We start from the raw sequence: 25506 nt of genomic DNA, 5'->3' as shown, positions 1-25506 counted from the left end.
TTCCCTCCCTGTTCTCCATGACGGGAAGTTCTTTCCCCTGAGATGGATGATCTTACATCAGGAGAGCTGCTGTGCACCCCGAGCCCCGGCCACAGCCACCGCAGAGGGGACAGAACACCGAGCATCGTGCACGTTCCCCCCGAGCCCAGCGCAGACCGTGACCCACACACAGCCACCGGCGCCAGGCAGACACGGAGCCGCTCAGGTACGGGAGCTCGGACCTCCCAGGCTCTTCCCAAATCCCCAGCAGACTGCTGGCTCCGTCCTCTCCCTCGTGAGTCAGACGCCCACCCGAAACGCGGCGTCCCCGGCCCGTCTGGCAGGACCAGCCGGGTGCGTTTCTGTTCCCCGGGGACTGCAGAGCGCGTGTGAGAGAAGCGGCTGTGAGCGCCGGGTGGAAGCTCTGCCCACCCCGAGGAGAAGGGAGGTCTGTGCCCCAGAGGTGTGCTGGGAGCCACAGCCCAGCTCCGGACTCTCTAGAGCTACGGCAAGCGCCTCGGCAGCTCTTTGTAAATCACGTCCCGCAACTGATTGATTACTCAAGGAAGTTCTTACAAAATTACAAGTTTACTTGTAATATTTTTACAACAAAAAATATTTTTACAAATATTTTTACAAGGCTTAAAAATCAACCCTGAGCAACGGTACACGGAACGTTATCCCGGAGGAGCAGCTGCTCCGCCTGCCCCGCAGCCCCCGGCGCTGTCCTGGGCACGGCTCCCGGCACCGCCCAAGGGGAACCCGCAGCTGCTCCTGGTCGCGCTAATCACCCGGTTCCGCCTCCCTGGCGCTGCTGGGAACAAAAACCACGGAGGGTCACGGATGTGAAAAGTAGAAAGCAAGAAGCCAATATAACTGTTGTTTGGTGAACAAGGGGCACAGGCGTGCACTTTGAGATCCACGCTGTGACCGGAATGAGTGCGGTTTTTCCGTTGCACAGCCCCCCAAACCAGGCGGTTTGTGTGAGCTCCAGCACCCGCCTCGGCAGGAGGTGTCAGAGCTGCCAGAGACGGGCACGCAGCACAAAGAGGGGACACCAGGCTGGCCCGGGCGCACACAGCCCCTTCCCTGCTCGAAGCACGGGGCAGCTCGCTGGCCGTTATGTAAGAGCAGGAGCCTGGCCCTCCCCGTGCGCTCCGGAGCAGCCACCGGCTCCCTGCGGGTACTTCTGGTGGCCCCGTGTCACACCTGTGGGCGTTGGTGCTCTGCTTAGCGCAGGTGCCGGAAACGGACCAAATCCCCAGCGACCTTCCCCAGCCCAGGACAGCGCTCCGCGGGGGAAACGTGTGAGGGAGCGTGGCTACAACCACCAGAAATCACCCTTTCTGGAGGCAGCATATGTCCTGGTGTCACTTGAGCTCACCTTGTTACCCCGCCTGTCCCCTTAATGCCATTACTGAAGATCATTACATGAGCAGATCCCCTCTGGAGAGGAGCTGCTGGGGCTGCCCACACACCTACCTCTGTGGCCCAGAAGACGCGGCCTCCAGCGGTGAGCACAGCTGCTTCCGAATATACTCCCTCGATCTAATATCAGCCTGGAATTACAGAGGAAAAGGAGTGAAAATGGATTGATCAGCCTAGTTGGCGCCTGCCCTTTGTGCTGAGGAGCTCCTGTGCTTCAGCAGAACACTCACAGCTTAACATGCCCCAAATTAATGAGCGTCCTTCAGCCCAGGACTTTCCCACTCTTCCTTTTCTTGGCATTTTCGTCATCCCTTTTGCTCAGAGCTGTCAGAATCCTCAGCCTGCACTGGTGCACAAAGCACTATGTCCCCTGCCCCCCCAGAACATCATTGGAGCTCCATAACCACACGGATGTGAAGGCAGATCTCTGCAGCACTGCGAGGCAATTCAGCATCACGCAGCGGCTCACACATCCCTCGGAAGGTGGGAACTACTGGAGCGCTTCGTTGACCCCCGGACTGCACGGCAACAACCTCCAGTGTGCGCCGGGTGACCGCAGCGCGTCCCGGGCCCACGCGCACAGGGAGTCCCACGGGCACTGCAGCCCACAGGATCACCCTGGTCTTTACAGCTGTGATGTTCCCAAAGGATTCACTTTTCTGGTCACTAATCAGCTGAGAAATGGGGCTCTGCCCTCCACGGGGAACCGTAAACTGAGGGGGACAAGGCTGCGGAGAGAGCTGTGAAGAGCGGGGAACGTGGGGATCCAGCAGCCGAGCTCCCAGGAGGACGTGGGATGAGAAGAGGAGCTGGCACTGCCCATCCTGTACCCATCGCCTTCCTTCCGCTGCTCCAGCAGCTGTGATGCAGCACAGATGGAGGAGCATCGCGCATCTGCTGCATCTCCTCTCCCAGGCTTGGAGCCATCACACAGCTCATCAAACCCATCCTCGTGTGAGCGTCCCGTCCTTTCCCCGCTGACCCTCGCTCGGTGACATGAGCCGTCCAGAGCTCACCAGCAAAACCAGATCACTGCCTCTTATCAGCAACGCAGGACAGGGGCAGGGACAACACCGACGGACACCCCGAGAGCTACCGAAGTGTTGCTGGACCCTTACTGGATGTTCTTGAACCCCAGAAGTGTTATGGTTCAGCTTTCCAGGGCAGAAGACTCTCAGATGCTATCACAAGCAAGCAGGTCCTGGGCTCTTGGACAACTTTGAGATCTGGCACTTGATCTTTACATTTTCTCCAAGTTTTTTTCCCTTTTAGAAGCTTCCCTTCTCAACAACACTGCTATGCCGTGACATTTAGAACAGCTGCTGTGCCCCACCTCAAAGGCAGCGTCTCTCTCCACTCACAAAGCAGTATGTGACCTTCTCAGCTGGAAAACCTCCCCGCGTATGATGCTGGTGCTGATAAAGTGGGTTAACGCATCCCCGGTGACTGTCCTTGAGGCGTTTGCTGCTCAGCGCTGCTCTACTTCTGCAGTCTCTCCCGCCCCTCCAGACGCTCCCACCACCCAGACCCCGCGCTGGAGGCTCTGCCGCTGCAACCGCGGCTCCACAGCCGCTGAGTAATTCTGCAAGCTCCACAATGAAAAATAGTTACATAAGGGTGGTTTGTTTGGGAGATTTTTTTCCCTTCTCTCTATAATTGGACAGTTTCATAACTGAACTGACAAATAACTTTGATCACTCTTCAGGATAAGAGATTACGTGATGTATTTTATAACAAGGGAAGGAGGTTGTTCAATAGAGTCCCTACTGGGAGACCAAGGTAGCAAGAGTTACATCTACAAACTATTTTTCTAGGGAAGAAAAACCCTAACCAGGTTCTGCTGCTAACACAAGCTAACGTTTGATTAGGTGGCAAGTTACTGGCCGGTCCTCACTCCTAACACAGTGCTGAGATACAGCTTAACCCTGCGTATTAACCGAGAGGCTAATCAATAAGATGGATAACTGTCCTGTAATAATCCGCACAGATTGTTTCTATTTTCAGAGGGGACTAGTGCTGGCATTAGGGTCTGGAATTGTTGCTTTGCCTGTTTTCCGAGGGGCGGTGGCGAGCCCTGTGCACACAGGGATGTTCACCTGGAGGGAGTTGCAGCTTCAGGAGCAGCGGGAGCCGCTCCCGCGGAGGAGAGGGACGGTGGCTCAGCTCTGTTCTAAGAGCAAGCGTTTAATATTTCACCTGCAGAAATTCACAGCCCTGCACAGGCCTATTCGTCCTCCCGCCGGGCTGGAGCAGCAGCAGGCTGTCCCGAGGCAGCAGGGACAGCGGCGCACGGTGCTGCTGGAGCTGCCGTGCAGCCAGCGGGAACCACGGCGCCGGAGCAGAGGAACCCACTCCAGCACGGTCCTTGTCGGCCAGAGCGTGTGAAAGGCTGCTGTGGATGGGGATCCTGGCTCTGAGCAGAGCGGTTCTGAGCTGTGCCAGAGGTGGGCAAGGGCAGCTGCTCTCGGGAGGGCCTGGGGCCGCTCCAGCGCCACTCACCTGCAACGCTTCGCTTATCGTTCTGGGCTGACAGCTCCTGCCTACCTCCAAATGGCCACCTCTCTGCAAAGAACCTCAACGTCTCACTAACTGGCTGGGCACAAGCAAAATTCTCCCAGATCGACCTTGCATTTACACGTGGAATAAGGACTGAGTGAGATGTAAACACTGATTGTAGGCAGTAAAGAACTCCTCCTGCTTTCCCCAAAAGATCATTTCTCTCGCCTGTGTCACAGCCACAGTTCCTTCAGCAGCGTGGTCACACAAACCACGGCGTTGCTGAGTGCTGCCCGGGCACTGCTGCGTGCCCAGCACCACATGCCCCGTGGAGCCCGGCCAGCCGTGCCGCTGGGACAGGACGAGGCGCTGCAGCGCACAGCGCTGCCTTCCGCCAGCCACCAACAGCCCGGAGCAGGGACAGCAGCTGCTCCCAGGGTCCTGCTCCCAGGCTGCCCGAGCTCCAACCCACAGCCATCGACCCAGCGGTCCTTCCCACACGGGGAAAGCCACAAGCACATCGCCTGTCGGGTCTGCAAGCTTGTTCTGCTCGCACCCCACAGAAAAAGGCCAAGTCAGTTACTCGTGGCAGGGTTCTCCACGGCCTCCTACTTCCTAACTCCAGCTTTAGGTGCTCAAGAGCTGAGGCTTCCAGACCTGTGACAGTCACCACGCAGAGGGACTGTGGCAGGGAGGAGTCCCAAGGAAAGGCTGAAGCGTCCTTATCTCCTGCCAGCCCTCCACCCCTACAGTAAACACCCTCCCCTTTGGATTTTACATCTCTGTAAGAAAAGTGACAACAATTCACTCTGTAGCTTTAAATAAAGGTGGTAGATAGAGAACTGGCAGAGTCTCAGAACACAGAAAAATACTGGAGATAGTTGGAAATGAAATGAGGGTGATGAAAAGCTCCAAGACACCTTTTTGTTTCCAGAGGGATTGCTTTCCTGCTTTCCCCTGAACGCGCCAAGCTGCAGAGCTCAGAGCTCTGCGGAGGCATCCGTCCCTGGCTGAAGAGATTACCTAAGAATATCTATCAGCCTACTCCCGTCTGGCAGGTAGTGCTTTGAGATCAGAAACGCCAGCTCTGCTCTGGACGCTTCAAGGTTTGTTTTGCTCTAAGGTGTTAGATTTTTGTCTGGTTTACAACCACAGACTCAAGACTCTGTTTTCAGCAAACGCTGCAGCACCGAGGAGCTGCTCCTGTGCGCAGAGACTGTGGAGCAGCCCCAGCAGCAGCACCTCCGGCTGCTCCGAGGAGCTGCGGAGCAAAGGTGGCCAGACACCCCCAGGGACGGCGATGCAGCACCGCGAACGGCGTGTTCCAGGGCAGCGGCACAAAGAGGGACATCCGAGAGGGCCAACCGCCCCACCTGAGCCACCAGCAGCAGGGTCACCCACTTGCCACGCTACGAGTCCCAGAGGCTTTATGCCTTACCCCCCTCCAGATCCCTTCCTCAAGCCCTGCTGTGATTTAATCAGGCTAAAGCTGAGCCTTTGGTGGCAGCTGGTGCTCACTGAGGGTGATCCGGTGCTGTCACCTACTGGCTGCGGCGCCGAGCCCGCAGCGCCTTGCGGAGTGCAGAGAGCCCAGGGGAGCAGCACCGCAGCGGGGGCCAGGCCCCCAGCGCCCAGCAAAACTGCGCTGCCAGCTCCTGTGGGGCAACATCGGCATCACAGGCGCTGACTGCGGGGAGGAGCCGGGGAATCGGCCAGGCCGGGTCTGCAGTACGGGCTGTGTGTGCTCCCTGGCACTGCGGCACAAGAACAAGCACAGAAGAAGGCAGAACCAGGTAACTACCGTGTAAACACACCGCAACAGGCTGACAAGAACAGGCGGCAGGAAGGGTGTCGGCTGCACAACTGCCAGGTGCAGATGAGCCACAAACCACATGTGAAACATCGCCCTAGGTTTGGCACCCGCAGCCTGCCCCGCCGGCCTCCCCCGGCTCCTCTGCTGTCGTACCTGCCGGATGGGCTCCGGGATGCGGTACCGGCAGCAGGACCTGACCACGCGCACGGCTGTCTCCAGGCACACCTTGTGACCCACGGAGATATAAAGCGGCCTAGAGCTGTTCTTGGAGCTGCGCAGGACCTGGGCATTCAGAAACAAGAAAGATTAAATACTTAAGAGGTGTATTATAAGCTAGGTGAATTATAAGCTAGCCGGTTGCCTTCAGAAGCTGGGACAGTGGCTCTGTATTGGGTAACTCTCAGCCTTCCTGTCTTCCTGAACCAGCATCACTGAGCCAGTCCCACTGCAGAGCCAACATCCTCCCGCATCCCACTACACAAAGCTGGAAGGCTTGATGGCCAAGAGAACCGAAAACTCCCAAACTTACCATGCCCAGGACCCTCCCCGACGAGCCTGTCAGCGGGAACGTGTCTCCCTCCCTCCGCAGGGAACGAATCTAGGGATGAACACACACAAGGGCAGTTAGTTACAAAGTACTTGTGTACTGCTGCCTCATTTCTCTTGGGATATTAAAGGACAGGAATAAATTCACAGGCTGGCCTCACCTGCTCTCTGTGCAGCTCATCCTTGACCAAGCCATCCACCTGCAGCAGGTTCTTGGCCACGCCGATGCACGGCAGACCCGTCAGGACTCCGAGGTGACAGGCCACACCAAATCCTGCCAACAACAAGTCACTGTCACTGCGGGACACCGGAGAACGGGAATTTCACGTGGCAGCGGGGGGACCCTGGAGAGCAGGGTGCTCCAGTGACGTCCTACCTCTGGGATGGAGCAGGCCATTCCCATCTACAAGAAGCACCTGAAAAAGACAAGAAATGTTATTTTCTGTGCACTGAAAGCCACTCCAATAAGGAAATAACGACACTGGCCCTGTGAAGTGGGGGAGAAGTCTGTCTCAGCCCTTTTCCTTCTGTCTACAGGCGTCTTCCTGCAGCGCTGTGTACGCACAGCTCTAAAGAGCAGTGTCCCGCAGCAGGAGCTCGGCTGGCGGCGCTCTGACCCACACTGCACAACGGGGCTCCCGCTGCCAGGGCCGGCCTGGCCGTCCTGCCTCAGCACCCCAGTCCCCGGGGAAGGGCAACGATGCTCCAGCGCAACCCTGGCGCTGCCCCTTCCACCCCCGGGGGAGCCAGCCCGGAACGCCCTTCAGCAGCGCATCCCAACTGGGACACACAGGCAGCCCACCTGGGGCTGCAGCGCGGGCTCCTCCTGCTGCAGCCGCCGGACGGCTTCCACCAGCACAGGCACCTCTCGGAACGCCAAGAATCCAGCCACGTACGGGGTGCTCACGGCCACCATCCGGCAATCCTCGTACAGCACCTGCCAGAGCGGGACACACAGCGACCTCCAGATTCAGCTGCTCGGTTCATGTTTCAGAGGCATCTCCTCTGGTTTATGTCCCCTCGTCTCATCTTTTATAAAACACTCTGCTTCTGGATCTCTTCCACAGAGCCAAGGCCGTTGGGCTGCGTCGTCGTGTCACTGAGAGCAGGGGCGGATAACGGGAGGCTGGACACCGCCTGCCATTCCCCGCAGAGCGAAGTCCCTGAGCGAGGGCGGCCGTCCAAACGCACAGCGGGGGCTGCAGAGTTCCCCCGCTCAGGCGTTACCAAAGGGGCTCTGTCTGCGGGTACAGCCCGAAAGAACAAGACAAGAACCATCAGCGCAGGGTGAGTCAGGAACCAGGGCACCACTGGAAACCCAGTTCACAAAAATCCCAACAGCCAGTATCAAACTTAGTTTCTCCTTAATGTGAAACAAAAGCTCTTCAAACTAATCCTGGAATGTGTACTGATTACTGTGTTTAAAAGTTTAAAAAGTGAAGGCAGGGGGAAGGGCAACCACAGAGCCAGGAATGCACATTTTGAACAAGGCGATAAGGGGAAGGGGACGCTAGAATTAGATGAACGAGACGGGTAAACTGAGGCAGGGTCGGGTGGTCTGTAAACCCCGCAGTACCGGCCACTGGGGACAGGGAGGGAATTTGCGGCCGGGATCCGGGGGGATATAAGCGGGGGCTTTTTGCCCTACTCCGCGTGCCGACCCTTAGGCACAACACCCGGTCTTGCAAAACTGTTAACAGAATTTTGCCGAGCGTTTTGCTGAGAGGTCCTGCCCGGGCCTGTTCTATCGGCAAGGCGACCGCCTCCTCCGCGCCCCCCGCCCCCGCTCCCGCCCCCGCTCCCGTCCCCGCCCGTACCTGCAGCTCCGGGAAGCTGAGCACGACCAGGGAGGCGCAGGCGCGGGTCTCGTCTCCCTTGGGGTAGGACAAGTCCACGCCTCCCACTCTCCGCAGCCCCGCCAGGCTCGGCTCCTCCTGCCACGGCTCGGTGTCCCGGGCCAGCACGGCGGCCCGCAGCCGGGCCTGCTCCCTGCGGCAGCGCGGGCTCAGCGGCGCCCCGGCACCGACCCAACCGCCGCCGGGCCGGGCCGTGCCCCGGGACCCCCCGCCCGGGGAACGGGAACCCCCGCCCAGGGGACGCGACTCCCCTCCCGCCGTGCTCGACCTCCCGAGGGCCGGGGGTGGCGGGGCCCCGGGCCCGGCCGGCCCGGTACCGGGAGAGCGCGGGGGGAGCCCCGCCGGGCCCGGCCCCGCCGCCGCGCGCGGTTGCCATGGCGCCCACCCCCCCCCGTTTCGCGCGCGGTTGCCATGGCCACGGCCCCGCGCACGCGCACCCGCCCGTTACCGTGCCCAGCGGCGGCGCGTGGCGTCCGGCGGCGCTTCCGCCATGGCGCGCGGCGGAAGCGCGTGCGGGCGCGGGGCCCCCCCGGGAGCGCGCGGCGACGCGGCCGTTCCGGCGCGGGGCGGGAGCGGCGGAACGGGCGGGAGCGGCGGAACGGGCGGCAGAACGAGCTTTATTGCGGAACGGGGCCGGCCCGGGGAGCGGGTTGAAGGGGGTGGGAGGTTGATCCGGCTTGGTCCCGGTTCTGCAGCGGTACCGGAGCATCAAGGGACAGTGACTGTCAAGAGAAAGGGGGCTGGGAAAAACCCACGACCCGACCCTTCCCTGCCCCCAGGAATGATGCTTTTTTATAAAAATCCTTCATTTTCAGGGGCTGGCAGGGGGAGGTTCCGTGGTTTTTTGTTTCTATGATGCCTTCAGCAGCCACCTTACAGCTGCCCCTGTTTCTCCACCATCTTTGTGATACATGAGAGCACCTCGTGTTTGCATCATAACTTATAAATGTAGTAAAAAAACAAAAAAACCACCCAAACCGCCACCACCACACTCAAAAATAAACCCTGAGCTTTCAAGACGTCACTGGCAGAAGGAAGAGGAAGAGGAGGGACACTGGCACTAGAGCAGGCCTACGTCTCCCTGCGCTCCCGTTTGAAGAGAGCGGCCGCTTTCCAGGTGGCAGCGGCGTGGGAGAGACGAATCTCCTCCGGGAACAGCTCCTGCAGCTCCGGCGCTAAGTCAGAGTCTTTCGCATCCAGGGCGGGAATGAGCGTTTCCTTCAGGCTGCAAAACAAAGAGCAAGGGTGGGATCAATAGGTGGTGTGCAGCAAACTACAAACGGCACCTGGTACTGTGTGTGGTGTGCAGTGCACCATTAGCTCCAGCTTCAATATGTGTATTTGGTGAGGAGGAGGATGGAAGAGCCAGATTTACAGAGAGGGTGAGGAACCCAGAGCCAGGAGGCTGCTGCACACGTGGAAAGCTGAGTGTGCTCATGTTTAGTGCTCGTGGATTTTCAGGAGGGGGGGAAGCTCGAGTTCACAACAGCTGGGGGTGGTTTGGGTGCGGAACTGTTACCTCCACGTGGGTTTGAACTCCTCCACAGCTCGGACACGCCGCAGCTTCAGGACGATCATCTCATGGAGCTCCTGCAGGAAGGGCTCCAGCCTTGAGTGCACGAGGAAGGTGTCGAGGAGCCTGGCGATCTCTGGACTGAGCTCAGCTTTGTAGTCGGCACTGACGTCTGCAAAAGGATCCTGAAAATGCAGCGAGGGGGGAAAACAACCGAGCACACGCATTTGAGCAACTTCATTTCGAGAAGAGGGAACAGCCGAGCAGGCAATGAGTTCTCGGTTCCTTACCCTCCTGAGGCACAGAAGCTGCTCAGATTTGCGGGTGGACAGAAGTTGCCAGAGGGCGATGTTGTGCTTCAGGTGGCACCGTCTGAGGGCCTGGAGGAAACACACATAGGGAGCGAGGGATGTATTTAGGAACCTGTCCACACAGAGTTCCGCGGGGAGGTCATTGAGCCCTTTCAACGCCGGTGTAGAAGCCCAAGGCCTCTCCCCGTCCTCCCCATTTTCCCTTCAATAATCCATTTCTTTGGTTCACAAGGAGGACACCAGACTGGCCGGATTTAGTACAAACCAGCGCAGGTTTTATCCTGCAGAATAAGAGCTGTGCTCTCAGCACTCACCCGCAGCACGTGAGGGTTTGTCTGATCGCCCATCTGCAGAACGTTTTCAATGTAGTCTGTGAGAAGCATTTCGGCATTCTCGCCAGCCATGGCCAGGAATCCCAGGGTGATCTCGGTGACGGACAGAGCGTCGCACACGTCGCTGTAGGACTGCAGTTCCCCACTGATCATGTTCATCACGGAAGTGGGGAGAGCACTCTGAAAACCAGGAAGTCCAAGCAATTCCTAATATTAGTTGAGCGCCATTCCTTACTGCTGCTGCAGCTGCTGAAGCCATGGGAGATAGCAGAGGCCCAGATTTAGGAAACGGAAAAAGCTTGGCCGAATTCCTCGCCTTCGTGAATGCTGACCGACAAGGCCAGCCCGCCCAGGCTCAGGGCATGCCCAGAGATGAGCGGACCAGCCTGCAGACGTACGAGGCAAGCGACAGAGGACCAACCTCACACCTCTTGGCATGGCAGGGGTCACACGCTTGCCCCGTTTCCTCCAGTGCAGAAACCCACCTGATCCATCTTGTTCCTGACGTCGTTAAACAGCTGCTCATAATTCCGATCATGCCTGTACACGAGGGTGGGTATGCCCTGTCGGGAGAGAAGCCCCCGGCTGTAAGGCTCTGGTAACACCGCGTGCCCCGCGATGCGCGACGCCGGCACAGCCCAGCAGCTGCCCCGTCCTACCGTCAGCGTGATGAGCGGTTTCCCCTGCAGGAACTTGCTGACAATTTGCTGCTGGATCTTCTCCAGATCAAAGTCCTGCAGCGTCTCCCCTCCCTTCTCCATGCTGTACTGGCAGTTGGACAGGATCAGAGGGACCAGGTCTCTCTCAGGCTCATAGCTGATCAAGTGCAGGTCGGCCACTTCTGACGGACTGATCAAGTACCTGCAGAAGGAAAAGAGTCTCCAGCTGGAGCGAGCAGCCCTTGTGAAGCAGGGAAAGCTGATCGTGTGGTAGCAGGTGATACAGAGCTCCCCCAAAAATGCCTATCCAGAATAGCACCGTACTGGTCATCTTCCTTGCTGTGTTTGTTCACCGAGTGGATGAAGTCGTTGTGCAGACTGATGAGGTAACTGGCCAGGGCTGTGGAGCAGAGACCCAGCCCGCGGCGCCGTGGCAGCAGGACCTCGAGCTGGCTGTCCAGGGTCAGGTCGGCATCACAGTAGCCTTTAGGAAGCTTGATTTCCCCTGGAACAGAAGGCAGAGAAGACTGCTTGAGGTGGCCGAGGGGCAGCCGCAAGGAGCAAAGTCTCCTGAGCTGCCCCAGGTCAGGAGAAAGTACGTAACCCAAAGAAAGCAGCGCTTTCTGTTCAGGTGAGAACGCTGCAAGAGGGGAACAAGAACTCTTCCATTTGCACCTAGATCATCTTAAATCTTTAATGGCCAAGGTCGGTTTTGAGGACACGCCTGAGCAGCGCAGGCGGGAGCTGCAGCAGCGGCACAGCAGCGCGGCTGCCCAAGCTGGCAGGGCCTCGCGCCCGCGCTCGGAGCGGGGCCGGCACGGACGCTCACCGTGGGTGTCCAGCGAGCTCCTCAGCTTGTTCCACACGGACAGGAACACACTCACCCTCCTCTGGAGCAGGTCCCTCATCACATCTGACAAATAACAGAAAGATGAGTATTGAAACACCTCTCATGGCAACACCATGAATCTCTGTAATATAAGGATTTCCGAGGCACACCACTGAACTCTGGGCAACTGCTCAAGCAGATCAAGAGACACTAAATAGACATTAAACCATTTTCTGATGTTATCAAATTGAGTCATTTGCTCTGTTTGTTTGAATTCTTCCATTATTGTCTGCTATAGGCCCAGGCTACAAGGCTGGATGGATCCTTGGTCTGATTCTGCACAACCTTTAAGTATTTTTTGTAACTACTTAAAAACCTATGTAACTGTGCTTAAGTACAACAGGAGGAGCTGCCACGAAAGGCCTGTGTGCTGCCCGTGAGTGGAAGGACAGCCCTTTCACCTTCCAGGCAGCCCCGGCTCCAGGGCAGAGCTTAAATTCAGCACAGCCAGTGCTGCGTTCAGGGACCTCCCGCCTGTCCCTGAACAGCCCCCACCCCTTGTGAACAACCTTCCCATGTTTAATTCTCTTTGGAAAAGTCATCAGATGGTTTTAGAGTTAAGGTCTCCAGTTCATTTGGATGGGAGCTAATAGGAAAGCGCGGGTTTAAGACTGCGAGCTCTAGAGAAGTTGTCGCTTTCATTTTCAACCGGACTATGCGGCACTTTTTGTTTCACCAGTTACGCTTTGGGCACAGCCTTCTCACCCGAGAGGGGCTCGCTGAGGAAGGCTCTGATGGAGCAGGGCTTGACATCAGTGGTGTTCTGGAACCGCCTCACCAAGTCCCTCTGCAGAGCCAGAATCTCCGGTAGGAACTTCACCAGCCTCAGCTCCGTTTCCTGAGGGGGAAAGGGCGCCCGTGAGGGACGGCATCCTCGGACAAACCAGCTTCGAATGCTTTTATGGAGCTGCTTTTGAAATGTTTAAAAGCAAAACATATTTTACACATGCAGTTCTCAAGGTTATAGAAGGTTATGAGAATAAAGACGCTGTGTAACTGCAGAGCGGATTGGTCCCTGGTGACCCCGGCGAGCAGGGCTTGGAGCCCCCACTGCAGAGGCCCCTCTGGGCAGATTCCTGAGCTGACCCGGACACCGCAGCCCCTCACCCACCTTCTGCAGAAACCTCCAAAGCAGCGGGACGGCGTCCCTGGCGTTCTTCTGCTGGACCACGTGGGCCAGGTTCTCCACCGAAATCCTCTTTCGGCAGCTCCACATCTTGGAATGATGTACGTGACTGTCCCTGGGCAGCTGGGACAGGAACGTCACGGGGTCACCATACACTATCTTCACTACTGGATTGGAGGAAATCCTCTCATCCTCTTGTATTTGTCTATTTAACTTCAGAAGTTTTTTATCCAAACCCTGCATTAAAAAAAATATACATATATACATATCTCAGAATTGGTGGTGTCTTGCCCTGTTGAACCTCCACTAAAGTGCGTTTCCCTGACAGCTCGATGACCAATTGCCACAGAAATATGTCAAAGCAGAAAAGGAACTCCTAGGAAAGAGCTGTTAAACAGCCACAGCAAGACAGCTGTTTACACCATCAAGTTGTTCTTCGTTCTCCAGCCCATCCAGCTTGCAGGTCTTCCATTCTCGATGCACGTGGGTGGAAAAGGCAGACAGGATTCATGTGGGGCAAGCGGTGCTCGCTTGGACAAGTACTGCCAACCGGGCTGAGACATTCCTGCTTGTCCGGCTGTACGAACCGCCACAGCACCGCTCTGCTCTCAGATTCTCATTTGCACCGGTAGAACCAAGTTCTCTGACCCGTACAAATGAACGTGACGTGGCTTTGGAACAGCTGGGTGACGTGCAGCACGGACACTACAGCCGGCCAGGTTTCCAAATACACGAACCTTCAACTGCCCGACTACTGAAGTTTTATGCAGCAAACTGCTCACCTCCAATTCAGGAACAATAATCGTGTTTGCAACAATTTCTTCCCATTTGTTCCTCATCTCCTTGGTGGAGAGCACTTCGTCAAACCCAACTGGCCCTGCAACAGGAATATTTATTTAGTCTCTTACACCTGCAATATTTCAGTTAAATGAAAGGACAGATTCTCTAAGCCTCCAGATGGGGCATCCCCGCGAGTCAGCATGATGAGCCGAGAGTAATTACAGAGGTCCTAGAATCTAAATGAGGATCTTACTGTGGAATCCCATCCAAATCAGCACATGGCGATCGCGGGTTTTCAGAAGCTTCAGTGCAGTCATTCACTCGAATGACGTGCGCGTTCGCACAAGGCATCCAGAACCCCAGAACGGTCACACAAGCTCTCCAAGGTCAGACCACAACCAACGACAGACCAAAGAGCAGAGCTGGAATACCGATTTGTGCTAAAACATGGCTATTACACACAAACCCGCCGTGACACAGTGACTCACGTCAACTCGAACTCCAGATTCTACCATGAACCACACTTGGCCATCCCTCTTGTACCAAATGGTTTCATTTAGAGGGCAGCATGTAGGTGACAGACAGCAGGAGCAGCTGCACTACCCTGCTTGTGAGCTGAAAGCTCTGCCAATGCGTCCTGACGTTATTTATTCAATGATTCCTTCTCAGAATTATGCACCAAACCTTGCAAACCCCACATACTTGACCAAAAGAGAAGTAAACAGCCAAAACTTCTTCACTCCCTACAGCAAGAAACAAGCCTCAAACTTGTGGATCCCATCAGCACATCCACCGCCCGTTGGAGACGTCTATTAGCAAAGCCGCTGAAGAGCTGCTGCCCCAAATGCAGATGGGACGGCGGGTGGCTTCCTTACACTGGCCCGGGTGCTGCTGGGGGTCCCTGAGGAGGCTGCCGAGGACAAGGTGAAGGATGTTGATGGCCTCATCCACGCTCTTCCCCAAAATCTTAGTCAGCTGTGCCAAGTCCTCCTGAATATGCTGCTGCAGGAAACTCACCGCGTCGCTCACCGCTGGCTTGATGATATTTTGCAATGACTAGAGAAGCAAAATAGAAGAATGAGCAGAGCAGAGCCAGTAACGCCCCATCCAACAAAGGCAGAGCCTATGGAATTTGACCACGTGAACAACTAAACGCAGGTACGTGTGGACATGCAGGCGCATCCGGGAACCAGAACCACTCACGTTTGGGTCTCGCCTCTCGAGAGGCTGCCCTGGTTACCTGGCAGCGCGATGAAGAGGAGCAGCACCCCACAAAGCTCTCACTACGCTCCTTGTGGCCACCTGAACCATTACTGGAAGATACCTGAGGGTGTTTTGTGGCTCCCAGCAGCATTGCCAGATGTGTGAGCCAGCGTATCAGCATGAAGACAACTGGGGACATGGCCCGGTCAGACACTCCCATTGCTCTTCTCTGTCGCACATCTCCAAGTATGTGGCCAGTTTGGGTCCTGTCTACATTATTGCTGTTGGAAAGCATATATATAGTATTTATTTGCCCTGAAAGCTTGACAGGGAAGTACTAGATTGTTTCGCGCTGAAAAGGTTAATGAATCAAAGCATACCAGAACTCCCGAAAGCCGGGCAGCGCTCTGTGGTGCATCCCCCCGACATCGGCGCCGCAGTCCAGGCAGCGGCTCGTCTCCACGGGACGGCCACACTGGCAAATGCAAAGGGGGACACCAGGGTGAGAGCCGCTCCAGCAGAGAAAGAGAAGGGAACAACAACTCAAACTGTAATGGTTAATTCGGAAACTGCTGTATACTGGGAGAACCACCTCTGCCTCTTGTTTCCTAGGTTTACAGTATACACTGTGGTAGAGCTGTTCTGAATTTTACACTACAGTGGTAAAATGATTAGTAATATAGAGAATTTAGAAAATGAACTGCTGTGCAACAGAACATGAATATCAGTAAATAAACCGAAATGTTTTATTGTTGAAAACATCACCTGCTTACAAACCCACTAATCTGAAACTCTTACCTCTCCCACGGTGCAGGGGTGCCCATTCGGACATACTACAAAGAAAGAGAAACAAACCGGACAGAATTACAAGACAGGCATTTATAAAGCCCCCGTTATTTGCTTTCACAGGGACCATCATCTTAGAGCAGGAAATACGCTTCAAGATCTAATCCAACGCACTGACAGTCCCAAAGCCCAAAGGAACCACGGACCCACAGAGGAAGACATGGAATTGTTCATCTTCTCCCCTTGAGGAACAAGGAATAGAAACCCAAAGGAACCGTTTCATTCAAAACCCAAGGGTGTCCTCCCGTTCCTCTCGCAGCCGGTCAGGAGCGCTCACCGTACCAGCGCAGGGCGGCCAGTCCTTGCCAGGCCCTCGCCTGAGCCGTTATATCTTCTGGCATCGTAGGCAGAAAAGAGTGCTAAGGAGACAAAAAGGTGAAAAAGAGTATATAAATCAGTTATTTCCTGTAGCAGTTGCTCACTGTTTCCTTATTCATGATGGAGAACAAGAGACATTTGACAGCAGAAGTCATGCAGATGACAGACATGCACGTTTTCAAGTTCTGCCTTTGAAAATCTACCCTTAACAGTTAATATTGTTAAGCCTTGCGCGTGCACTCCCTCGACAGGGTGAACGGGACTGCTCTGGGTGGCCTGACGTCCCCTGTTGTGTCCCCGCGCCATGGACAGCGGGAGCAGAGCAGCGGGTCCCCCTGCCCCAGCCCGGCCCCAGGAGCCGCTGTCCCCGAGCGCACGGGTCCCCAGCCAGGACCGGCCAGCTGCTCCCGGGCTCACTCAAACACCCACAAACATGTTTGCCCGATACTGCTCGGGATGCAGAGGTACCTTGAAAAGGCACCAGCCCAGAGCTTGTCATTGTGCTAATTAATCCCAACAACACTGAAATAACCACGCATCAGCAATTCACAGCTACAACAATAAGCTGGTGCGTTTGATATTGAGACAGGTTAGAGTACAGAGGATCCAGCAGAGAGATGAGAGAGCCGGCAACACGCGGGACTGCCAGGCGAGGGACCCGTCACCTGCATGGAGCGCGGCTGGAACGCCAGGTTCCTCAGGGGCCGCAGGACGGGGCTGTGCCCGCACAGCAGGACGGCCGCGGTGTGAACGGCCATTTCCACCAGCGCCGCGTCCCGGCCGCAGCTGCCGGGAGCCACCGTCAGACGCGGCAGCGCGTTCAGCACAAGGGAGGCTGCAAAGGTCTGCAGGTCTGGAGAATTCAGGACTTCAGAGTTCTGGATGAACTTCATCATAGCTTCTGTTTGCTGAAAGCACACGTATAAAAGAAATGAACCCAGCGTGATATTGCCCACCAAGCTGAAGGGGACTATCAGCCGCTTCCCATGCTGCGTTGCCCCGCTTTGAATCTGCTTTGATCAGTACATAACTGTATTTGGGGCTAAAGAACAAAAGGCTCTTCCACCCATGATTTAAATGTCATTCATCCTTATCAATGAAGCGTGTTTGCCACAAGCTTCCAAAGCGAAGCCTCTTACCTGCTGTTTGGGACGAAGGTTTGAGTCAGGAGCTCCGTAGAGGGCGGTGACCTCTCTGAAAACAGCCAGGAGCAGATGGACAGACCGCGCGGCCGGGGAGCTGCCGGGCGCCTGCAACACAACCGCCCTGAGCACGAGAGGCTGCCGCTGTCACAGCTGGGCTGTGACAAGGCTCCAGCTCCTGCTGGATATGCAGGCTTTAGCAGGTCTGTGGTAAAGCTCTCCCCACAAATGACAGGGGATAGCACAGAAATGGCTGGTTGAGCCATAAATGAGTAACTGAGAGCACTCACACTGATTGAGGGGTTTACACCAGGAACCTCTCAAGTGTTTTGTTCTTCTAACACCCAGTCAGAACTGCGCTGTCACTAGGCAGCAACCCACATATGCCTTCCTTCCAATCAAAGCAACAGCCAAGTGGGAAAAACAATCCCAACCAAAGCATAACAGATAGCACTGAGACATTTGAAGGTGCGTTGTTTGCAGACTTCTTCCTGAAGATTTTCATACACAAAATACAAATTGGAAGAAGATTGAAGTTACGCAGAAAGCACCCGTTTGATTTTTGTGTGGCAAGACAAGGCCAGGCAGATTTGGGCAGGCAGGGAGGGCTGTAAAGCCCCTTGGAGCACCGGGCTGCTCTCCAGCCAGATGGCTGCAAGGTGCCTGCACTGCTCCGTGTAAGACAAACCGCTGCGATGTAGCACAAGGGGAGAGCAGCAAGATGAGGCAACCAGAGATAACCTCAGAGTTACACATGCTAGAACACAGCTGAGAAAGCAAAGCACAGGTGTGTGTGCTGGGATGAGCCACAGCAACTTCCACGCCAAGGCAGCCCAGGCGGCTCCCCCAGAACAGACACTGTCAACAGGAACACCAAGCTTGAACGCTGACCGTCCAGAACCCACAACGGGGCTACGGCGAGGAGAACGGGCCCTACCTTCTCTGCCTCGAGGAGGGCCTCAGTCTCGCACTCGATCATGGCTTGGCCCACAGCGTCACGCAGCGCTCGGTAATTGTCGCCGCACGCCAGGTAACGATCGATGTGATTAGACTGGCTGCTCTGTACCTGCAAAGGGAAAAGCCCACGGTGAGCACCGCACACCCAGCAGCCTTCGGACAGGGCAGAACCTCCTCTGCCCCCGAGAACCGCGGCATTTCAGCCTTTGTGACGAGGCAGCGGGCAGGCCCGGCCGGGCGGCTCCTCCGCCACCCTCAGCCCCAGCGCAGTGAGCCCCCCAGAGCCACACAACAGGACAAACCCCCAAAGCAGCACAGGGTGAAGAGGGGAGCAGAGCCACCTCCGAGGGGACCGCTCTCCTTTACCTGCTGCAGAATTTCTGCTGGGAACACCCAGTTGAATTGGGTGTTGGTGACGAGTTTCTGAGCAAATTCCATCCCATGCTGACTGGCGATCCTCCGGACCAGGTAAACTCGATGCCAGTCGTTCCTGGAGAGGCTGCAGAACGCTCTCACGTTCGCCAGGTAACGCTGCTTCTCCTCCACCTGGTCTTGCTCTGGAGGGGACAAACGCTCATGTATTGTTGCCCCAGCCAGGTTTCAGGCATCTCTGGGTGCATCTCACCAGCGCAACAGCCTCAGTGCGAGGGCTGGGCACTCAAGTCCCTTGGAATCAGTTATGCTACTGCACTTCGATGCTGCATGGACTGCGTAAGTACTTGAGACTCTCCACACACTGTTCCTCTTTATCGGGTGAGCAAATCAGCTCAAAACTTCTTACTTTTTTTTTGAAGTATTTCTCCACCCCTTCTAGCTGTGCAGAGCTCACATTGGTATAAAACACTAAGTCTTACAGCAGTCATGTATCTGAAGCATCATTTACGCTTTATTCATTTATTCATTCACGTTCAGTTTAGTTGGTTCTAAATATAATTTCCCTGTTGTTATCTGGAGGACAAAGTAAATCTCCTCCCAAAGGCACAACTGCGATGTCACTGCCCCCAGGGCTCACTGCTGTAGTTACAGAGCACTTTAATACGCGGGCGAGAGGACGAGTGACGGCTGACACTTCTGATGAAAGAGAAGAGGAAAAGCCAACGCACTTGCTCTTGGCCACACATCAGAACAACCTCCAGCACAGCAGAGCAGCACTGGCCGCCCAGCCACCTCCCACGGCGACTTTGCCCTGTGCACAGAATTTCCACTCGACAGCAGAACACTGAGACTCACCTGTGCCCTCGTGCAAGTCAAAGAGCAGCTCCGCAGCCTTACTGAGGTACAGGCGAACCCTGGCCACCGCCTGCAGATACTCAACGGATGACTCCCGAGGAGTCTCTCGGGTGTTCTTGGGGAGATAGTTCTCTGGAAAGCCCCTGTCCCTGGGCTCACGGTTCAAATGCTCAGAGCCAAGGCTGCCCTCAGACTTTTCACAGATGGAGTCCTAAAGAAGGGGCAGAGCCACTTAAATCCCATGTCCTGTGCCCTGGTACTTGACGTGTCCAAGCACCCCAGCTCCCCGCCATGGTTCCCAAGCATACGGCTGAGCAAGAGAGCGATGGGAACGCTGGCTTGTGTGCCCCAAGAGGCCAAGCTCTACCTGTCCTTCCCCTTAAAAGAACACAAATTTTGATCTTATCTACAAAGTCACCATTTTAATGAAAACCAGCGCACACCGAACACCGAGACACCTGCCCACGGCGCCCCCCTGCCCGCGCTGCAGACACACGAGCAGGGCTGGCGGCCCTGGGGGGGATCTGATCTAAGCTTCCTTTTGGGCAGCGAGCTATGTGCACATGAAACTTGCCTAAAATTGCTGAAGAATTCCTATTCTTGACTTTTGATTCCCGCAACAGTTTCATTGCCCAGATCTTACCTCCAAGCAGTTGACGAAAAGCAAGTAGAGCTCTTTTTTGTCATTTTGCTCTAGAATCTCGTTGTGCTCCACCCGGGACAGGTAGCGTTGCACATCATTTTTCACTTCGTTGAAGCTACAGGAGACAGAAACACCCCCTTACCACAGCTGCAATACTGACGGCTACTTATGTTCTAAACCATGATCAAACTGCTGGTTATGTCCCTGGGACGGGTGGGGGTCACACTGGGTCCATTTGGAAGATGGGAAAACAACCACGTTCAGCACAGCTCTAGGTCAATAACAGCCAGGTAAACCTGGGCACGGCCTGGGCACGTCCTGCAGCACAAGCCACGTGCAAGCCAGCCAAGCTGCACAACTAATGCAAAGGAACGGGATGAATTTCACCCGTACTAATTCAAATACATTGAGTGGCACAGAAGCAAGAACAATCAGGTTGGTTTGATAATGTCGTGAAAACCAAAGCTGAGCGGCCCCCAGCGTAACATCCATCTGTGCTCACCTGTACTTCAAGAGGAGCTTCAGCATCACTGAGCGGATGACGGGAGTTTCATCCACTTCATCGTTAAATGGGGACAGAAACTTAGTGTAGATAGCAGGGTGATCTGTGGAGATGAGAAACAGACAGGTTTGGCAGTGAGAGAAAGCAAGAGAGTCAGCTCCGTGACCTGAGCATCGGGGCGAGGGAGCTCACCCGAACCCTTCAGGAGGTTCCTGTGAACAAACAGCAGGTTCAGGAGCTCCTGGGTCACCTCTGCCTCGGGGGGTTCGTTGTCCTTGAAGCACATGGTAGTGACCACATCTATGAAGAACTTATTGCACCTCTGCCGGAACAGGGCGTTTCTTGCTAAGGCATCTCTAGGGGAAGGGTAAAAAGCATTAAGACAATGTTCGAACACAGAAGCACTTAAATAATGGATGAAGCAAAGCAAGCACAGGCAAAAGTCACCAAGGTGAGAGACTTTTCCAGCTTTCCAAAAGGCATTTGTGCCACACTTCAGCGGTGGTGTCTGCACAGGCTGTATCACATTAACAACCGAGATCACAAATGGCAATATGGTGCCAGTCACTTTTAGTGAGATTTTCGCTAAGCTTTCAGAAAATAACCCAATGGACCAGGAGGTCTCTTGTCCCCCTCAGCCCTGACAGTGCTTTAGCTTCACAGGGTTTTGTAACCACAGCTACATGGGGCCAAGGCAACGTCTTCCCTTCTTTTGAAGCAAAGCAAAAACGGACAGGACCTGTTCCAGGTCCAGAAAGCACAGAGCAGAGTTCCCTCCACCCATTCTGCTCGTGTCGACAACAGAGTCGCAGATAAGAACCTCCTCATACATCCAGCCCCACTGCGACGCGTCCCCTTGGTCAGGGTGGGATACCTGAGCTCCACGGAGACCTCCAGAGGAGCGTCCTCCATGGCCACCCTGCAGTACGGACAGTGCATCTGCGCGGGCACCAGCCACATCCTGATGCACTTGTGACAGAACGCGTGGCAGCAGGGCAGGCAGACGGGATCCCTCGGCTCCCCCAGGCAGATCGGACACGGCTGCAGGCCGTACCTGTGATGCAGAAACAGCACTGAACACAACGGCTCCACATTGTCTCACCAAAAGCCTTTACTGAGATGTTTCTCTGCAACTAGACCAAGAGGAGATAGCATAAGACCTGCTGGCTAACTGCTTGTCGTATGGAAACAAAATGGAAGGTACTGCTCTTTGTCTGGTTTTCATTACACTGTGCACAGGACCCTTATGCCCAGAGATACGCTGGCCACACGGGCAGCATCCAGCCGGCCCCTGGGGCTCGTCTCGGCGTCAGTACCTGTAGAGCCGGCTGCTGACTTCATCCTTGCACCGGCACAGCACTTTGATCACTGCAACAAAAGTCGGATGGGTCTTCATGTCCGAATCGTGCTGAAAACACTGCAGAGGAAAGGGACAAGGCTGCCTGACTCGGCTCCAATACCCGAGACTAAAATTCACACGATCAGCAGGAGCAAGCAGGGAAGAGGTGAAATCCCACCTTTGCTTACCTCGGCAAGAAGTAAAGTGTATTTTTTCACTAAATTCTCAAGTTCTGGTATCAGAGTGTCGATGCCTAATAACACGTGTTCTACAAAGAGAGACATGGCGAAAACCCGGTTCCAGCAGGCTCTGTGGGAGGGAAAGCGCCATTTCAAACACTACAGCTAGGAGCTGAGAGCACGAACAGAAACGCAGGAGCGGGTCAGTCCAACGGTCTCGCTGCTTTTCATGTTCACCACTACAGCACTTGCGCCCCTCTCGCGCACCTCCTTCCTTTGCCCTCTGCTTTTCAGCCCTGGCTTCTTGCCAAGGACAAGACACAAAGCAGCACAGGGCGTTTCCGGCAGGGGCGCTGGTCCTGCAGACAGCGCTGCAGCGGAACCGAGAGCCCTGCGCAGGCCTTCGCGCACCCCAACTCCTACAGCAATGAAGTGATTTAAAAATATAATAACCACAGTTAACCACACTTTCTTCTTTTCAGTTAAACAAGGTCTCTGAGAAACTGGGACAGCTCTCTGGGCTCGTCTTCCAAGACACAAGACTCCATCTGAGATGCAGAGAAGCTCCCCATCTCTCCTGGTCTTATATGGGGTGAAGTGGGGAGACATTGCTGGTTAACAGGAACTTCAGGAGAGGTTTAAGCAGCCCCTGAACCCAGCTGGAATGCGCTGGATGATACTGCCAAGTTTGGAGGGACAATCTATATGAGATGAGAAAACACGTCTGGTTCTTGGTGCTTGGTGTGTGACGGAGCCCAGCAGGAACCTGGAAAGGTTCGCAAAGCCTTCGTCTGAATAAAGCAGCACCAGAGCAGTTTCCAGTGTGCACTGATGTTCTTACCAACAGCGAGGCAAAGACCAGGACCACAGAGACATCTGTGCTACGTACTCGAGCTGCTTTAGCGCCTGGTGGCACTGACTCCCGCTTCTCTGTACGTCCTTCTCTTTACAAAGGAATTCAATGGGCATACGAAGATTCTTCACTTTCCGCAGCCAGAGCTCTGGGTGCGCCGTCTGCACCTGATCCTGCAGCTCCTCAGCACACGCCGTCGCAGCAAACACGTCTAGAACCTGGATACACACACAGGGTGGGAGTTTAAACACAACCGTGGCATCTCAGAATTACCTGTGCAGCCTGGCCTCTCGATCTGGTTTGCTTTAACGCATTCAACTGAACAACTTGAGCATCTTAAGTTCTGGAATTCTCATGCTCATGGCTCAGATCATTAGCATATCCTATTAACTGATACAAAAGCAGGGCAAACTATTTTAAATCCTGCTAGCAACAGTGATGACACAGCAGACTGCTCCTAACAGCGAGCATCCTGACAGAGCTCCTGCCTCCCGCTTCACTGTGGCTGCATCACCAGGTGACTGAGCTGCGGGTAACTCAGCGCTGAGGGTCGCCCAGCGCCCGGGGGCCACTCTACCATCTCTGACGGCCGCATCCCGCAGGGCTGCTGCTTCAGGAGGTACGCGACCACCCCCGGGTGCACAGCCATGATCCTGGAGAAGTTCTGCAGGCGGCTCTTGAACTGATTGTATCCCAGGTGGACCCACGGCAAGGACGGGACCGTCTCCTCTCTTCTGGGAGACGTTGCCTTCCATTCCTCGATGCAGGATAAGAATGCAAGCTGCAGACACTGCAAGTTCAGAAAAAAGCTAAAGTTAAAAAAGAGCTTTTGGAATTAATCTTGAACTGGAAATCCTGGTAAAATTCTCTGTAAGGAGAGAACTGGTACTTTACAAGACAGCCTTAAATGATGTGTCAGTTTTCACAGGAGCTCCTGTGAAAGGTCTTTTCTGGGTAAGGTCTCAGCAATTTCAGCAGCCATTGTCAAACGCATCTGCTCTGTAGCGGCCTCGCTGCTCGTCTGTGTCGGAGCAGGAGCCGGGCTGAAACGGCCGGGCTGACGCAGGGCACGGTCCCGGCCGCCGGGCTCTCCGCGGCACCCAGGGGGCTCCCAGCTCACTGACCTGCAGCTCCTCCACCGAGCGCACCCCGATGCTCAGGACAATGAAGTCTGTGATATAGCGCTGGAAGAGCATCTCCTTGTCTTCCTCAGTCAGAGCAGAGATAAATTTCCCCAGTGCGGTTTTCTGGAAGATATCCACAAACTTCTCCGCTTGGTCTGCAAAATGAGAATGCAGAGAAAGCTGAACATCGGGGAGGCCGGGTTCGACACAGCTTCTGTCCCAAAGAGACCGACACCTCATTAACCACTGATGCGTGCAACACTCCCCTCATGCAAAGCATTAACAAGGGATTTGAGGCCAGGTCTTCTCAGCCCAAGCCCCAGAGTTGTATTTACAGAAACTCACTTTGTCCTTAACTCTTGGGATTTCCACAGCATTTTGAATACAAGGGTGCAGAATACGTGAAAGACAAATAGCGAGAAGCACAAAGAAAAGCCAGCGGCACAAAGCTCTGCTGGCTCACGTGAGCACAGAGGGGATCGCGGTGACTCCGGGGTTGCAGAAAGGTGGAGGTTTGGTAGCGGCAGAGCAGAGTTCACAGGGCAGATGGATGGAGATGCTGTCACCAGCCCAGGCCACGCTCTCACCTTCCGTGTTCTGGATGTATTGAGCTTCCAGCCACAGCTCATCCAAGTACTCCTTTATCCTCCAGCTGAAGGGCATCTCATTCCCAGCATCAGCAGACACCGTCATGTTGTTCTGCACCAGAATGATCTCTGGCTGAGAGCTAGGAAATCAAAAGGTCGTTAATGCACCGGGCTTTTGCCTGGAAAACACAGTCAGACAGAGGCAGGAAGCTGTAGAAAGCAAGAAATTAGACCTAGAGAGGGAGGGAGGGGAAAAGAACTGAAGGGCTCATTAATACAGCTCAGCCTGCCAGCTGTGGAGCATCAGGCCTCAGTAAGTGCTCCCTGGCCCAAGGGCTGCAGTGCAGGACACTGAGGCTGGGGAGGCAGCGTGAGCTCGAGAGGCAGAGAGCAAAGAGCAAAGCCTGGGAGCGCCGGGGACGGGGCAGGAAGGACAGACTCGTGCAGACACCAAGAGCCCCACGGCCTCGGGCGCAGCGCGGGGGAGCGACCAGCAGCGTTCGCCTCCCATGTGGATGTACGAGCAGCGCTGGCCTGGCCCCAGCGCCGCGCTCTGCGGGGCTCACCTGCTCGCTCCCGCAGCGGAAGGGACGGGCAGGAGCTTCGTGTCCCTGAAGATGAACATCCACAGGTCCGTCACCCACTCGGCCGGCGGCCTGGCCAGCAGCTCCAGGTTGCCGTTTCTGTCTATGACAGCAACCAGGAGAGCCAGGAATGGAGTGATCACGTTCTGGACTCGCTTCCACAGGGTGTGCCTTGGGCAGAGAGGGACCGAGAAACCCAGAGGGACAGTGAGCAACAATATCAGCAAACCAGGAGGTGGTGGCCCTGAAAAACTGCTGACATTTACATGTG

General features: G+C 55.4%; 2 protein-coding genes across 7 annotated transcripts in view; both read right to left on the bottom strand.

Annotated features, from left to right (window-relative positions):
• Positions 1-548: 548 nt before the first annotated feature.
• On the bottom strand, positions 549-8623 carry ENDOV (endonuclease V). 2 transcript variants are annotated; one of them, XM_065852437.2, is made up of 9 exons: positions 8567-8623; positions 8080-8251; positions 7065-7199; positions 6639-6678; positions 6424-6536; positions 6246-6314; positions 5870-5998; positions 1462-1538; positions 549-793 (listed from the first exon to the last, which is right to left on the bottom strand). In XM_065852437.2, exons 1-9 carry the CDS (start codon positions 8608-8610, stop codon positions 763-765), a joined length of 810 nt encoding a protein of 269 aa, XP_065708509.1. In that variant the 5' UTR covers positions 8611-8623; the 3' UTR covers positions 549-762. The 2 variants fall into 2 exon arrangements, with proteins under 2 accessions (XP_065708509.1, XP_065708510.1); XM_065852438.2 differs by having other exon boundaries at positions 549-790.
• Positions 8624-9161: 538 nt separating this feature from the next.
• RNF213 (ring finger protein 213) overlaps positions 9162-25506 on the bottom strand; it is a 47630-nt gene continuing 31285 nt past the window's right edge. For 3 of the 5 annotated variants that reach the window (XM_071816305.1, XM_065852338.2, XM_065852339.2), the window contains exons 36-67: positions 25218-25406; positions 24652-24791; positions 24065-24219; positions 23518-23730; positions 22977-23158; positions 22097-22217; positions 21886-21986; positions 21444-21623; positions 20762-20925; positions 20570-20672; positions 20068-20182; positions 19425-19635; positions 18561-18751; positions 18175-18303; positions 17235-17345; positions 16761-17003; positions 16055-16136; positions 15730-15764; positions 15312-15406; positions 15053-15212; positions 14604-14784; positions 13731-13825; positions 12934-13185; positions 12528-12660; positions 11763-11846; positions 11258-11438; positions 10934-11135; positions 10760-10837; positions 10257-10454; positions 9922-10011; positions 9638-9816; positions 9162-9343 (exon numbers count right to left, since the gene is read on the bottom strand). In XM_071816305.1, the coding sequence (XP_071672406.1) occupies positions 9190-9343; positions 9638-9816; positions 9922-10011; positions 10257-10454; positions 10760-10837; positions 10934-11135; positions 11258-11438; positions 11763-11846; positions 12528-12660; positions 12934-13185; positions 13731-13825; positions 14604-14784; positions 15053-15212; positions 15312-15406; positions 15730-15764; positions 16055-16136; positions 16761-17003; positions 17235-17345; positions 18175-18303; positions 18561-18751; positions 19425-19635; positions 20068-20182; positions 20570-20672; positions 20762-20925; positions 21444-21623; positions 21886-21986; positions 22097-22217; positions 22977-23158; positions 23518-23730; positions 24065-24219; positions 24652-24791; positions 25218-25406 (4747 nt within the window). In that variant the 3' untranslated portion in view covers positions 9162-9189. Of the gene's footprint in view, positions 9344-9637; positions 9817-9921; positions 10012-10256; positions 10524-10759; positions 10838-10933; positions 11136-11257; positions 11439-11762; positions 11847-12527; positions 12661-12933; positions 13186-13730; positions 13826-14603; positions 14785-15052; positions 15213-15311; positions 15407-15729; positions 15765-16054; positions 16137-16760; positions 17004-17234; positions 17346-18174; positions 18304-18560; positions 18752-19424; positions 19636-20067; positions 20183-20569; positions 20673-20761; positions 20926-21443; positions 21624-21885; positions 21987-22096; positions 22218-22976; positions 23159-23517; positions 23731-24064; positions 24220-24651; positions 24792-25217; positions 25407-25506 lie in introns of those variants that run through there. The other 2 variants (XM_071816306.1, XM_071816307.1) reach the window with 2 other exon arrangements.

The sequence above is a fragment of the Patagioenas fasciata genome, chromosome 18 (genome assembly GCF_037038585.1).
Source record: "Patagioenas fasciata isolate bPatFas1 chromosome 18, bPatFas1.hap1, whole genome shotgun sequence".
Classification (NCBI taxonomy): Eukaryota; Metazoa; Chordata; class Aves; order Columbiformes; family Columbidae; genus Patagioenas; species Patagioenas fasciata.
The sequence above is the reverse complement of the archived record's forward strand: the minus strand, read 5'-3'. Positions and strand labels throughout refer to the sequence as shown.